General features: G+C 57.1%; 1 protein-coding gene across 1 annotated transcript in view; it reads right to left on the bottom strand.

Moving 5' to 3' along the window:
* Window positions 1-14,632, bottom strand: part of CDC42BPB (CDC42 binding protein kinase beta) — a 105,943-nt gene that overhangs the window by 8,347 nt on the left and 82,964 nt on the right. The window contains exons 22-31 of the mRNA XM_040478448.1: window positions 11,288-11,377; window positions 10,833-10,910; window positions 9,462-9,567; window positions 8,516-8,652; window positions 7,789-7,928; window positions 6,673-6,754; window positions 4,883-5,099; window positions 4,613-4,675; window positions 2,816-3,512; window positions 2,595-2,660 (exon numbers count right to left, since the gene is read on the bottom strand). Of these exons, the coding sequence (XP_040334382.1) occupies window positions 2,595-2,660; window positions 2,816-3,512; window positions 4,613-4,675; window positions 4,883-5,099; window positions 6,673-6,754; window positions 7,789-7,928; window positions 8,516-8,652; window positions 9,462-9,567; window positions 10,833-10,910; window positions 11,288-11,377 (1,676 nt within the window). The remainder of the gene's footprint in view (window positions 1-2,594; window positions 2,661-2,815; window positions 3,513-4,612; window positions 4,676-4,882; window positions 5,100-6,672; window positions 6,755-7,788; window positions 7,929-8,515; window positions 8,653-9,461; window positions 9,568-10,832; window positions 10,911-11,287; window positions 11,378-14,632) is intronic.

The following is a 14,632-nucleotide window of genomic DNA, read 5'->3' on the forward strand; positions in this document are numbered from 1 at the left end:
GCCGCCCTCAGCGGCGGGCTCACGGCCGGTTGGGCTTAGGAGCGTTCCCAGTCCCGCTCTAGAACCATCCTTCCCTTCGGACTCGCGCGAACTCAACCGGATGTTTCAACGCTCTACCGTCACGTGGGTAACCGCACAGCTTTTTACCACAGCACAGAGGCTGGAGGGGATTTGCTCAAAAAGCTGGCTTTCGTACTTAGCTTTCTATACGGTTATTGCAAACACAGGGACTTGAGGCCCAACGCGGCTGCTATTTAGGGGGGGGGGGGCGGAGCGCTCTTTTCCGAGGCAAGTTAAGAGACACCGGGGAGTCCGGTTTCCGAGTAAGCGTTTAAGGTCTCCAAACAGAACTGCTTCGCTCTGGGGCGACAGTCCCGCGCCGCCACGCACCCGGCTGACCCACCGGTCCTTCCGGGGAGGTCTGCACACGCCTGGCCGTGAGGACCCGCCTGCCGTGAACCCCGGAGGGGGGCTCTTTCCCTAAGGGACAGGGACGCCCCGGGGGTCGTCCTGGTGACGGCAAGCCCGCCTAGGGCACCGAACATCACACGCCGGTAAGCGTCGGCCCAGCTGGCGTTCGAAGCTGAGGGGACATTCCCCACATTTAGAACTGTCGCGGAGAGCGAGGGAGCCGCGGCCGGGCTGCCAGGGACGGCGGGGCAGGCGGGAGGTACCCCGTCGTCACTCTGCCTCCCCCGAGTCCCCAGTGCCACCCTGCAGAAATGCAGGGCTCGGTCTCTGTTCCCGGTCCCTCTGCCTTCTGGGGTGGAGTCGAACTCCCTCGTGTCACGCGACACTTGCCGAAGCTGAATTTTTAAAAGAGCTCTGCGTGTTGGCTGCCAATTCCCAACGGGCTACGTGGTCGGCCCTTCTCTTTCCGATGCAAAAAGGAAACCACGAAACAGGGTTTGGGAAGCAGGCAAGACGCCGGGACTCGCCGCCAGACCGTCTCAGAGGGGACAGGTCGGCAAACTTTGAGGTAACTCTCAGAGGACCACTCTCCACCCGCAGGCGTCTGGGGCAGCTCCTCTCACAGGGGAATATGTGAGGCTTCATTTGCAAGGAGCCAGGAAGAGACCTGTGTGTGTGACCTCTAGCGGTAGACTGAAGTGTCCAATCTCAAGAGAAATTTAAATTAAAAAGTCAACACCAGGGGCGCCTGGGTGGCTCAGCTGGTTGAGCGTCCGACTCTTCATTTCGGCTCAGGTCACGATCCCACGGTTCGTGGGTCTGAGCCCTGAGTCGACAGCACAGAGCTTGCTTGGGATTCTCTCTGCCCCTTCCATGCTCGCACTCCCTTTCACTCTCAAGATAAATCAATAAACTTTAAAAAAAGAAAGTCAACAGGAGGGGCGTGGGCCCCGGAGACCGATCGGCCTCCATTTGAGCCCGGTTCTGCTCTGCACCCTATGCGAGCTACCTCTCCTCTGTGGCCCTCAGTGTCCTCCTTGGCAAGATGTGACACACTGTGCCCTCCCTACGTGACAAGAGACAGGTGAGAACACATAAGAATGCTCAGCTCAGGGCCTGGAACACAGAGGCAAGAGAGTTAGTAGCTCTCCAGCCTGCACGTTATATACAGTGACCTTTCTACAATAAACTGTTCAAAAACTTAGGATTAGGGGCGCCTGGTTGAGCGTCCGACTTTGGCTCAGGTCATAATCTCACAGTTTGTGAGTTCGAGCCCCACGTCGGGCTCTGTGCTGACAGCTCAGAGCCTGGAGCCTGCTTTGGATTCTGTGTCTCCCTCTCTGCCTCTCCCCTGCTTGCAGTCTGCCTCTCTCTCTCTCTCTCTCTCTCTCTCACTCTCAAAAATAAACAAACACCAACCTTAGGATTCTGAAGGAAAAGACTGATTGGCAGGGATCCTACGTGGCTCTGGGGCCATTCCTATGCAGTCTCCCACGAGGAGGACGGGAGGCGGCAAGGAAGGGACCGGAGAAGTGTCATGGCAACAGGCCTTGCCTCCTTCCCTGCTGGCCCTGGGCTGCCAGCACCTGCCTGCCTGTCTGCTGCACTGGCGCCCTTGGCTGGGGGCTAAGCAAGTCAGGAATCAGCCAGCGAGGCGGGAGAGCCAAAGCCTAGCACATCGATTGCCCCAAGGGCCTGACATCCTGGTTCCAGCACCCTTGGGTACACTGCCAGCTTGGCACGGCCATCAACCAGCCACCAAAAAAGGCTGTCCTTTTAGATAAGACCTGTGACCCCCACCCCACCCCACCAGCCCAAAATCCACGTGCACCCTGTGTCTAGTCTAATTACTCCCTGCTCTCTGTGCGACCCGCTGCTTGGACGACCCGGGTGACCAGGATACACGAAACAGGTGGGATCTGAGGCTGAGAGTCCAGCCTGAGCGATCAGACAGCGGCGGGGCGGGGTGTGGCCCTGTGGAACCCACTCCAGGTCCTTGCTCACCAGGCTCAGGCCTCAATGACTCGTGTCCAGGGACTGCGCTCCACAGAAAACCACTGCAACTGAGCAAACACAGGAACGCAGCTCCTAGCACTTCCGGAAAACGTCCCTCCGGGAGCTTTACCGGACACTGGAGCTCAACTTTTTCTGGCTGCCAGAAACCTGTAACTTGTTTTTATTACCGCGTGAGCTTATAAACCATCCCTGTTGGGGTTCTCTGGCTGCGGGGCTCCCACAAGGCCCCGGCGCTCGGGGACAGAAAGGTGCCGTGGGCTGGAGGCCGGCTCGAGAGGCAAGCCCGCCTGCAGCCCGCCCGCCGGCCGGTCTGAGACGAGGTGTCAGGACCACACCTTCTCCGGAAGAAACCCACGGAGCCCGCCGCTCCAGCGCCTGACTGCTCAGCTAAGGGAACCGAGAGACAGACCAAAGCGAAACAGGACACGTGCTCACTGTCGATGTGAAAAGCGGCAACAGAGATATGGCAACAGAAAACATATACATACTACAGGCAACAGGCGCCGCAGGCCACATGAGCTCCTGCATGCGTGACCTCCGGCCTTGCGGGTCCACGTACAGTCCCATGTGGCTGAAGCAAAGCAGGTACTCCTCGCTTTTGAGCTCCACAGCACAAAGGGCATCAAAAGACTGCTGTGAGAGGAACGTGAGCGAGGGGTCACTGGGATTTACCAGGGTTAGAGCCTGCCCGTCCCCCTGGGGGCTCAGCACACAGAACCCAGAAGGGTAGCCCACACAGAGCTTGTCTTTGATCGCGGCCATCCACTGCACGGGGCCGGGGGCCACCAGCTCATTGAACTTCCTGTGGAAAGGCCTAGTTCTCTGGACCTCATAGCAGAGGACCAGCCGCTTCACGGCCGCGAACAGGCAGGTGGAAGAGCTCTTCTTCAAGGTTGCAGTCGCTATGAGCTGGCAGCCTTTTGTTTCCGGAAGCTTGATGTCGACATTGCTCTCCGCCCCATCAAAGGCAGACCACGGACAGAGATGGACGTGGTGGTTGCGGCCGCAGAGGAGGACGGCGATTTTCTCTTTGGGAGCGAGCTCGATCTGGTACACTTTCTTGTAGTCGGCAACGCGGACGATCACTGCGGGGAGGCAACGTCGGGTCTCAGAGCCGCTCGAGGGCATCCGCTCGAGGGTGCCAGGAACCTCCCCACCGCTCCCTTCCCCGCAGTCGGCGTGGAGGGACGGACGGCCCCATCGTGCTCTAGAACGTGCCTCCACCCCCACCAACCTCACTGCCCTGCAGACGCCAGGGCAGCGCCCTCCTTGAGCGGCCCCCGGGGGCCACCCTTCTAAGACTCCTGCCCTGCCCTGCCCGCCCCAGCACCAGGGCCCCGGCCTGGAAGTGGCGCTGGACGTCCTTCCAGCTCATCCCTGAGGCCAAGAACCCTCGGGTTGCATTTAGGGAACAAAGACTTGTCTCCAACCTCACTGGACCCTCAAGCTCTGCAAGCAGCTGCCAACCCCACCGGGCTCATAACATCGGGGGTATTGGATGTAGGACCTGCACTAAGGGCTCTCTGAGCAGAGCCCTGGATCTGGACCCTGAGGGACCAACGGGCCCCGGCAGGCCGGCAGCAGGTGACGTGTGTTCGCTCCGGGCTCAGCAGGAAGGGAACGCTGCCCACCCGGGAGCCGCCCCTCATTTCTAGGGGTGGTGCCCAGAGCCTGGCCCAGGGCCCAGGCCAGTGCTGGTCTCCTTGTATTTCTGTCCCCGGACACAGGGCAGTGAGGAGGGGGAGACAGGAGATATTCTGCGTTCTCCTGCCGGGCAGAACGAAATGTCAAAAATCTGAAGCAACAGAAGGGAAGTTCCTGTCAGGTCTCAGCACACGGAGGAATTCAGGAAACGTTCTTCCTTCTAGGAAGCTCCCCCACCCCCAGCTGCCTATGCAGTCCTCTCCTAGACGAGCTCGCTGAGGGCCGTGAGCAGCTCACCCCCGGCCCCTGGGGCTGCTCTCTGCCCCGCACTGCACTCTGCGCTCGGAGGCACCGGTGAACGTTCCACGGCTACTAACATCTGTCTTATTGGTCGCAAACTGCTTTTCTCAGCTGTCCGCCCTTCCCTTCCTTTGCACGCTTCCCACATCACCAAACACGTCCCAGCCCTTGCGGGTTCCTGCCATGCATCCCGCTCCCGTCTGCGCGAACCCAGGACGGACAGAAGCCCCTGTGCACTCACCATCACGGGTCACCTCTATGACATAGAGCCCTTCTTCCAGGCCGACCACGATCCTGTCCCCATCTGTCAAGGCAGGAGAGGTAAAAACACAAAGTCAGCGCTACAGGCGCGCCATTGGCTTCTCAGAGCAGGTGCGGGACTACATTCGAACGGACGACACGGCCGTCGCCTTCGTGTGCTGGCGCGCTCAGGTCCGGCCCCGCAGCACCCCCCAGATGCGCTGCCGTCCGTGCTGGGAGAGCGCGGCCCCACGCGGCCCCCGGCACGCACCCACGACGGCGGCGCTCAGGACGGCCTTGATGAGAGGCAGTGTGCTGTCGTAGGCCTCCTGCGGGACGTGCACGATCTGGTTCCTCAAGCGGTTCTTGTGGAGGATCGACTGCAGTCCTTCTAGAATCCCAACCCACTTCCTCTTTTCGTTCTCATTTTCTGTCAGAATGAGCAGTGAGCTGGTCTTAGAAGGTGTCCCTAAGAGAGAGGCTGTCACCTTCATGACAGACAAAGAGAAGAGCCATGAGACAACCAAACCACACAGCAAACAGACGCCCCCAGCCTGGCCCGGCCACCACCTCGCACCGGAGGTCGGCGACAGGAGGGCGTGCTTCCCAGCACCGTGATTCGGGCGCCCGCGGAGGGTGTGAGGGGCTCTGCTGCCGGACACGGGCAGGGGCACAGCGATAAACAGGCACCCCGCGTCCCTTCCTTGTCAGGTTCTAGTTAACTCCACTCTTGCCAAAACTGTCATGTAGTTGTCCCATTTAAAAACTGATTTGTCGGGACGGCTGGGGGGCTCAGTCCGTCGAATGTCAGGCTGCAGCTTAGGTCATGATCTCGCAGTTTTTGTTTTATAAGTCCTAGCCCCGCGACGGGCTTGTGCTGCCAGCTCAGGAGGGCCTGGAGCCTCGTCTGGATTCTCTGTCTCCCTCTCTCTCTGCCCTGCCCCTACTCACTCACGGTTTCTTTTTTCCTCAAAAATAAATAAAAACATCGAAAAAAACAGAAACTGATTTCTTGAATGCCCTTGTTATAATTAAAAGTAGATTCTCAGAATGTGTACAGGAAAAACAGAATCTCCAACAAAAGTGCTTTGCCCAAACATGCCTCCCTGTGAGAATCCCCTGGGCAGTTGAAGCTCCTACAGAAGGATCACCTTGTAAGCAACGGTGGCAGCTTTCTGTGTTGTACGTAAGAGGCAGTTTCTGAATTGAAAGGAGACTTAATGAAAGAGGCTTCCTGGATTCCATTTGGTGGTCAGCCAAACTTCTACCGTATTTATAAAATATCCCCAATGTGGGTACCTGGGGGGCTCAGTCGGTTAAGCGTCTGACTCTTGGTTTTGGCTCAGGTCCCGATTTAGCAGTTTTGTGAGTTTGAGCCCCGCATCAGGCTCCGTGCTGACAGTGTGGAGCCTGCTTGGGATTCTCTGTCTCCCTCTCTGCGCCCCTCCCCCAGTCACACGGTCTCTCTCTCTCTCTCTCTCTCTCTTTCAAAATAAGTAACTTAAAAAAAAAAATCTTCAAAAAAATCCCCAGTGGAGGGGTTGGGGGGATCCTTTCCCCATCCCACAATCTCTCAGAAGCTTCCTAATGGCGCACCGTCTAACGTAAACTCAGTGGGGGTGGGGGGGGAGGGGCCTCTCCATCTCAGCCAACAACAGTGCTGAGAAACGTCTACTGGCTTCTTCCTGTTTCGCTCCAGGTAGTGGCCACTGAGTCCCAGGAAGGAAAGCTGCGGCGGCACACTGCACCCGTGAAGGGCGACGTGGCGGCTCCCAGCGTCAGGCACGTCGTGACCGGAGTCACAGACATACACGGCGGCTGAGGTGCAGGACGGAAGGCAGTGCCAGAGAGGTGGGGGAGGCGGGGCCTAGGAAGGAGGGACCCCAACACGAGGGAAGGAATCAGGGGGGCAGGAGGTAGAGGAAGAGGAGGTCCACCCTGGACCGGCTAGCCCCTTGCTATGGCACATCGAGATGCTCCGAAAGAGAACTGTTATTTTAACCACGGGAGTTCTTTCTTACGATTAGTAAAACATCTCTAAGAAACAGAAAAAAAGCATACCCTGAATATACACGGGACATCTCGGCGAGAAGCATGTATGACATCTGAGGCCAGGACCGAGCTCACCGAGAACTCCTCGTCCCTGGTAAGAAACAGAACACTCGGAATATCAGAAAGAAACGTGCACGCGGGCCGGTCCTCTGCCCCACTTATGGGAAAGGATACAGAATGTGAGGCGGGCCCCTTGCCTCCACCTGGGTAAGAAAGCACGCTGACAAAGCCAACAGATGACTCAAGGACCCTGCACGCGTTTCAGTGGTTAGGGACGTGGGAGAACAGAAGCTCCTTCCCTGGGTCACACCGTTCTCATCTGTGTCAGACGCCTCCAGTCACAGACACGTCACCGAACTGGCCCCTACTTGGCTATAATCAGGTGGCCGCTTGGTGATGGCCCCTAAGGAAGGGGGTGCAATGTGCCAAAGTGACTGCGGGAGGCCCGTGTCTGATACCCTCCGAGTCCTGGGCTCCACATCGAACACCAAGTCCCCGTGCCGCCTGCCAGCCAGCGGCCTCTTCGTCAAGAAGGCTGGGGCCCATCCGGGCCCAGTGACGGATGTGCAGTGGGGGCCGCCACGGAGGTGACCCCGCTACGCTTCTGTCCCTGAAGCCGTCGTCAGGGCGCCTGCCGCAGCCCGCTGTCCCCAAGAACAGCTGGGGACAGAGGTGCCGGGCCCTAGCCCAGGGTGGGTGCCCACGGGCAGAGGGGACTCCGGGCCCTGGGCTGAGCGCGTCCCTTGTGCTGACTCCGCCCCGCCGGCCTCCCAGGTCTGATGCCAGGAGGGCCCGTGATGAGATGAGGTGTAGGAGAGGGTGTCGTGCGGCGAAGCCCAGGGCTCTAGATCACTGTCACAAAGGGTACTCTCGGGTTCTGACACCTTAGGCTGCACAGTGTGTCTCTGGGGTATGTTCTCCCTGCTCTTGGGACGTGTCATTTTCTTATGTTTTACAAACGCCTACCTGGCAAACCGTAGTGTGCAAAAATACCCAGGCTGCTACAGCACGCGCTCTACGTGCATACAATGTGCACGGATGCGAAGGTGTGACGGGGTTAAAGATCACCAAGCAGCACAGTAAGTCGGAACTCACACGATAGGACAGACCACACAGAACACGCACCTGAGGTCCAGGACCTGGCTGGCGACAACGCCAGGCTGGGTGGATTTTCCTTCAGGCAGGTCGTAGAGGAAGAGCTTGCAGTCACAGACCACCGCGTAAGCCCGCTGCCACCCCTTCTTCACCCCGGTAGGCTTTGGGACCTACAGGGAACAGTGGCCACATTCCAGTCCACGCAGCGGAGGCCGCGGCCCCGGGAGACGTCCCGCCCGTGGTTTCCTTCCAGCTGCCGAACGGCTGGCCCGCTCCTCCGGGGACAGCCCCCTCACGCCCTTCCCAGGCTGGTGCCAGGGCCGGGTCCGGGCCCGGGCAGACTCAGGCACTACTGGGGAGGGATCCACACGTGATACAAGGTGATGCACGGGCCAAGGCGGACGAGTCAGCAGACAGGCGTGTTCACAGCACACACAGCTGCGAGGCTGCGGCCGGAGGCTGTCCGGACACAGTGGTTTTCAGGCGGCACTTGGCCACGGAGCCCTGTCTTTAAATGCATGGCCCAGAAGGCGGGGACAAGGGGCTCTGGCAGACGGAGATGTTTCTGTGGGGTCCTCAGAACCCGGGCCCCAGTGCCTTAGCGCCCAGGAGGGGAGGCCTCCCAGGAGCAGCGCGAAGGTCACTTCACAAAGCAACCAGGGACAGCCCTCGGGAGCAGTGGGGTGCGGCTCTCGTGTCATGGCGCCCGAGGCCAGGAGAGCTGAGGCGGCGGAACCCGGGTCTCCGCGCGTCCTACCTTGACGTAGCCCTTGTAGGCTGTCCCTATGCCTCTCTGCACGTCCACGCCGAGCGGCCGCTTGGACTGCTCAGGAGGGATGGGGCACACCTGGGGAGCGCTGTCTCTGCAGGCCACGTGGCAAGCGAAGGAGCACACTGGAAAAGTGCAGGGGTGGGGGGGGGGGGGGCACGGCCGTCAGACCCCGCCTCCTCCGGGGCAGGACAAGGCTCAGTAATCACCTCCCCGAGTCGCAGGAAGGGTCCAGACACCCAGTGCAGCCAGCACATTCTGGAACACAGGCCCCACAGAGCCCCGGGACTCTGGCACCAAGCAGCTCTCCGGCAAGCTGGCGGGGCCCTCGCGGGGAGGCGAGGGCTGGCATTGGGGGCGCGGCCGCAGAGCCACACTGCTCTCCCGGGAAGCCGCGCCTCGCTGCCACAGGCGTGTGACAGGGCAGTGGCTTCAAGGACACACAGGTGTCCTGGCAGCCGATCAAAAGGCCTGCCAGTAACAAAGGGAAAGGCTGCTGCTACCAGGTAAAACACAAAGCTGTTTTGCAGAGCACCCCCCGCCCAGCTGCTGTCGCTTGTGTGACTTCGGCAGGCGGCTCATCTGTGAGACGGGTGATCAAATGCCCTGAACCGGTCTTGCTGCCGGCTTATCCTCAGACGCCATGATAACGGAGAAGCTTAAAGTCCTGTTTACTCTCTGCTCTTCCTGATTTTCCAGGACCCTGCATGTTTCGTATTATGGCAAACAATACTCGGCTCTCCCAGTGCAGCGAGGACCCCTCCTGAGTGTTCACAAAGCTACAGAGAGAGGACCCGCCCTCGACTGGCTCACAAATTCACAAATAGGCTTCCCTTCAGCTGCACCTGACCTTGGAGTAATTCCCTCCCGGGACAGGCCCCCCCCCCCCCGCCGCCCCCCTCCCCCGGCCTCAAGGCGCAGGGTCCACACTCACCCTCGCAGGCGTAGCCCTGGCGGACCAGCCCCACCATCAGGGAGGTGCAGTGGCTGCACTGCGTGGGGCTGGAGAAGGACTTGATGCTGAACTGGTGAGCTTTTGGCTGGAGGAAGAATATCGAGAAGGTGAGACCCAGGCTCTGAGCAGAGACCATCTGTTTATGGTCAAGTTTATAAACTTGGCCGTGGCCTTGAAAGGTCGAAAAGGTGCAGTTTCACTTTGAGATGTACGTGCTAACCAGAGAGGAGTGCTTAACACCCATCTACAGAGCTGGAGCCTGAAAATAAGTCAACGCGTTTCCTTCGGTGAGCTTTGGTCTTGCTACCAAAACACCACGGGGGGATGGGTAGGGCCCCTGTGGTACCACGGCTGCCACCGACTCTGGAGCAAGCTCCGTGCCTCCTGGAGGCCCCTGGGGGGGGGGGGGGACCGCCCCCACAGCTGCCCTTGCACATGAGACCGAAAAGACAAGCAAGGAATGGACAGCAGCCCTGTTCTGGAGAGCAAAGGCCTGGACAGACCCCCGTCCCGTTGGGAGGACAGACACGAGGACACAATCACGGGAGGCTGAGGAGAGGAACAAGCCGCAGACACGAAGGACGGTGAGTCTACACAGCTCCGACACAGCAAAACGAAAGGACTGTTACTCGGGGACGCAAATACTATAAAACCATTTGTAAGAAGCAAGGGAGCAGTGAACACGAGATGCAGACAGCAGTCCACCTGACCCGACTGTGCAAGAAGCTAAGTGCAAAGCCCAACAAAATCAAGGTCTTGTCCCTAGCTGGCACGGCTGCCTATGGTTGAGGCCACGTCTGCATGAAAAGGAGAACAAAACGCATCTAAATGTGTGAAGCCAAACGCTAAGCCTGGAAACACAACTGGAGCTCTGGGGTCACTGCCGGACCTTCTGCGCTGGCGCCTGGCTCTCCAGATGTGCTTCTGGAAAAGACAGGTGAGAAAACTGCACATCTGGTGCAGCCCCCCTACTCTGGGGACACACCTTCCCACGAGCCACAGGGTTCTCTACTGCCGGAAGCGCAGACAGGTAAGCAGCAGTAAGTTTGCAGAAGGAACACCGTAGATACATAACACAGAGTGGTCACCATCGGAGAAGGGAACGTGATCCAGAAAATGAAGGAAAACGAGAGGAGTTCTGAAATTTCCCAATTAGAATGTGATGACTTGTCATTGATTTAATTAAGGAAACACAGGGTCCAGACACTTCCTGGGCCACACACTGTTCACAGCAAACCATTAACAGGACACAAGGGTCTCACCGTGTCTACAAAACCAATGAGCCTATCTTATTCGTACAGTTACCTTCTAAAATAGAGAAGGTGCCACGGGTAAAAGCAAGGGCCCTACCTTTGGTCCAGCCAGAGCGAGGGGCTGCGTGGTGGGCAGCGGCACGGTTGGCGGCCTCTGTGGGGCCCGAGCCATGTCCTGGGGACAAGCAGGCACAGGTGAGCATCCTCTTAGCTCAGTACTGCTCTAACATGTCAGACCCTGCTTGGGATTCATTTCTCCCTAGAACTGATTAATAATGAACTGCATTTTTAATTTACTACATTGTTGAGACATCTGTCTGCGCTCATGCAGCCGATGCACGGGCAGTCCCTCGGAGATACAAGTCAGGCCCAGCAGCTGGCGATGGGATCTGGCTACAAGGTGTGAGGCAGGACCAGGGGGGCCACCTTGGCATGAGGTGCCCTTGGCATGAGGGCAGCCTCTGTTCACCAAGGGCAGCATGTGGCACACGGGCATGGGGGTGGTGGGTCCCGAGGTTCTCGCAGGGTAGTATATGGTATGACACTGCTTACTTCTTGCTGCTCTGTGCTTGCAGCCACAGACACCGACGGGGACACCTCTGGCTTCGGGGCTTGTGTTTCCTGCTCCCCAGTGGAGCTGCTCTGTGAAAATAAAGGCAAAGAAACAGTGGGAAGGAGAGAACTGCAGAAGTCACACTCCGATTCCGTGCTCTGTGTTTAGAGAGTGTTCCACCGGGGACCCAAGGTCCCGGCCCCGGCTCTGGCTCCCATCTGACCCCACCTCACTCACAGCCAGCCTGTCTTCCCTGAGGACCACTGCCCATGGCATTCTAAGACCAGAGTGATGACTGTGGGGTCTGTCCAGTCGCAGCTGTTACCGAAGGCCAGAAGCTCCAAGCCTCCCCCTCCAACCAAAGCCCTTGCTCACATTCTCCCCACGGCCCTGTGTAAGGGGCAGAAACTGGAAACCACCAAGCCACTGTTGTCGTTCAGAAATGATTTCGTCCGTACCTGGTATCGTTGAGATAAAGGAGTCAAATGTTTTTGACCTCATTTCAGGGATCAAGAAGAAATTCTGAGATCAGTCGGGGTCTGTGGGCCTATGGCCAGAAGCAAGAATTTTCCTGAAAGCCTTATGACACGGGGAAGCAATGTTTTGTTCTAAGCACTCAAGATTCCCAAATTAATTTCAGTTTGAAATTGAAGCTAAAGCTTTGAATCTAATTTGAAGCTATTCTAAATTTTTTTTTTCAACATTTATTTATTTTTGGGACAGAGAGAGACAGAGCATGAACGGGGGAGGGGCAGAGAGAGAGGGAGACACAGAATCGGAAACAGGCTCCAGGCTCCGAGCCATCAGCCCAGAGCCCGACGCGGGGCTCGAACTCACGGACCGCGAGATCGTGACCTGGCTGAAGTCGGACGCTTAACCGACTGCGCCACCCAGGCGCCCCTTAAGTGGTTTTAGAATAGCTTCAAATTAGGGGGCCACCCAGGCGCCCCTTAAGTGGTTTTAGAATAGCTTCAAATTAGGGGCTCCTGGGTGGCGCAGTCGGTTAAGCGTCCGACTTCAGCCAGGTCACCATCTCGCGGTCCATGAGTTCGAGCCCCGCGTCGGGCTCTGGGCTGATGGCTCGGAGCCTGGAGCCTGTTTCCGATTCTGTGTCTCCCTCTCTCTCTGCCCCTCCCCCGTTCATGCTCTGTCTCTCTCTGTCCCAAAAATAAATAAATGTTGGAAAAAAAAATAAAAAATAAATAAAAAAAATAAAACCACTTAAAAATGACCTCATTTGGGGGCCCCTGGGTGGCTCAGTCGGTGAAGCACCCAACTTCAGCTCAGGTCATGATCTCATGGTTCGTGAATTCAAGCCCTGCATCAGGCTCTGTGCTGACAGCTGTCTCTCTCTCTCAAAAATAAACATTTAAAAAAAATTTTTTTTAAATGACCTCATTTGGAGTGTTATTATTTCCTGATGAAAGGCTATTGCTATTTAAACAGACACACATAAACCATGCGTGTGTGCAGCGAGCGGGAGCGAGCGCTGGGACACAGAAGTAGCTGGGCTAGGTTCCTACAGGGGCAGTTTGCAGCTGTTACCCTGTGTTCCACACTGAAATCCCAATCAAGCAAATCAGAGAAACACTTTCCAAAAGTTGTAATTAACAAGGTTCCTGGAGAAGGAGCCAAATTCAGCTGGGAAGGTAGCACAGCACATAAACACCGCAGTTTGTGAATTTGTTCATTTCACAAGGGAAATGCTATACCAATTAGCTAATTATCAAAGCTACACAGTAAGCAGATTTCTCCCATAAATACGGTATGTTACACGCGTTAGCGTTCCATCTCTCCATGAACGAGGAGCGAGAGAATATTAAGAAACCTGACTGGTTTCACTTGGTTGGTCCAAGGATGGGAATTAAGGGCAAGGAGTCGTCCACGACTGAGGGCTGCTAGGGACACAGGGAGGGCGTGGGGGCCTCAGCAGCGACTGCTGCTTCCCAAGAGGCTAGCAGAGAAGATGTGGGGGAGGCAGCGTCGTTGATGGTGACAGAAGCGAGGAACAGAACCGTCACTCCCCAACCAATGAAAACTTGCATAAAAATACAGTGATTCCATCACTGTGGCCAATCATTCTAATAGTTAACAACATGTTTAATAGGGAGAAAGCAGGATAGAAGCTTCTAAAAGACGATTCTCAGGTCTGGAAACACCTCCTGACAAACCCAGACTCTGACCAAGGATTTGCTAACTTAAACCACAGAGGTAAGGAGGGACCGAGACCAAACACGAAGACGGCAGGAGTGCTGACTCCCCGGACATGGTACCAAGATTACGGCCTCCATCTAGCTCCGTGACAAAACCTCCCGACTGGCTGTCTACAGTGGCGCCGAGTTCGGGCTGAAACCACCTGCCCCAGGGATCGCTACTCTTGCTCTAATTCCGTGTCTAATGCCGCTCTCCTGGCCGCCTCCATCCCGTTAACAACGGCAGCCCTCGGCTTGCCGCGATGTGTCTAGCGCTCCAGCAGAGAGAGAGGCACGAGACTTACGAAGCAGGACGTTTCTGAAAGAACCGCCGTGTGAGGACCAGGTAAACCTATCTGCCTCTCAAAACTCAGGCCTTCAGGGAAGAGACGAGCATCACCAACGTGACAAGAAACCATTCTGACAGGTGAACATGAGCAGGTGTGAGCCAGAGCAGCAGGACCCACGCCAGCCTACTTGATTCTGTAAGAACCGCTGCCAGGCACGGGCTGCTGGCCTTCGCCAACCCGTGGGCGCGAGGCTGCTGGCGGACGGACATCCGGCAGCCTTCCCGACGGCTCGACGCTTACGAAGGGGCGGGGCGGGGCCTGGCAGACGCCACGTCCGCCTGACGCCGAAAGCATCACGAAGCCTACACACTCGGGACGTCCACATCCTGTGCGGCATCCCTGCCACAATGTCCAACCCACGTCAAATCAGCCATCAGACAAATCCGGAGCGTAGGACACTCAGTGAGACGACTGGTACAGATACCACAAAAATACCAATGTTATAAAGGGTGGGGGTGGGGGTCGGGGCGGGGGAGAAACTGGGACACTGTTCCAGATCAAAGACTAAATGCGACTTAGGAGCTCTGCTTGGACCCTGACAAGAGGAGGCAAACCAGCCGTAAAGGACACTCAGGGACAAGGGACATGTAAAACATGCACGCTCTACTACAGCATCAGTGCAAAGGTCTCGTGCAGGACAATGACATTATGGTTGTGTCAGGAGAACATCCTTCATCTTAGGAAACAAACACTGGTGCGTTAGGAGAAAATGGCAGGGAGAGATACTTATGTGTTTAGTATTCTTTCAACTTGCCCGCAGGTTAACGTTTTCTTAAAAAAAAAAAAAAAAAAAGGGGGGGGG

Source organism: Herpailurus yagouaroundi, unplaced genomic scaffold, assembly GCF_014898765.1.
Source record: "Herpailurus yagouaroundi ecotype Mexico unplaced genomic scaffold, PumYag 141, whole genome shotgun sequence".
Lineage (NCBI taxonomy): Eukaryota > Metazoa > Chordata > Mammalia > Carnivora > Felidae > Herpailurus > Herpailurus yagouaroundi.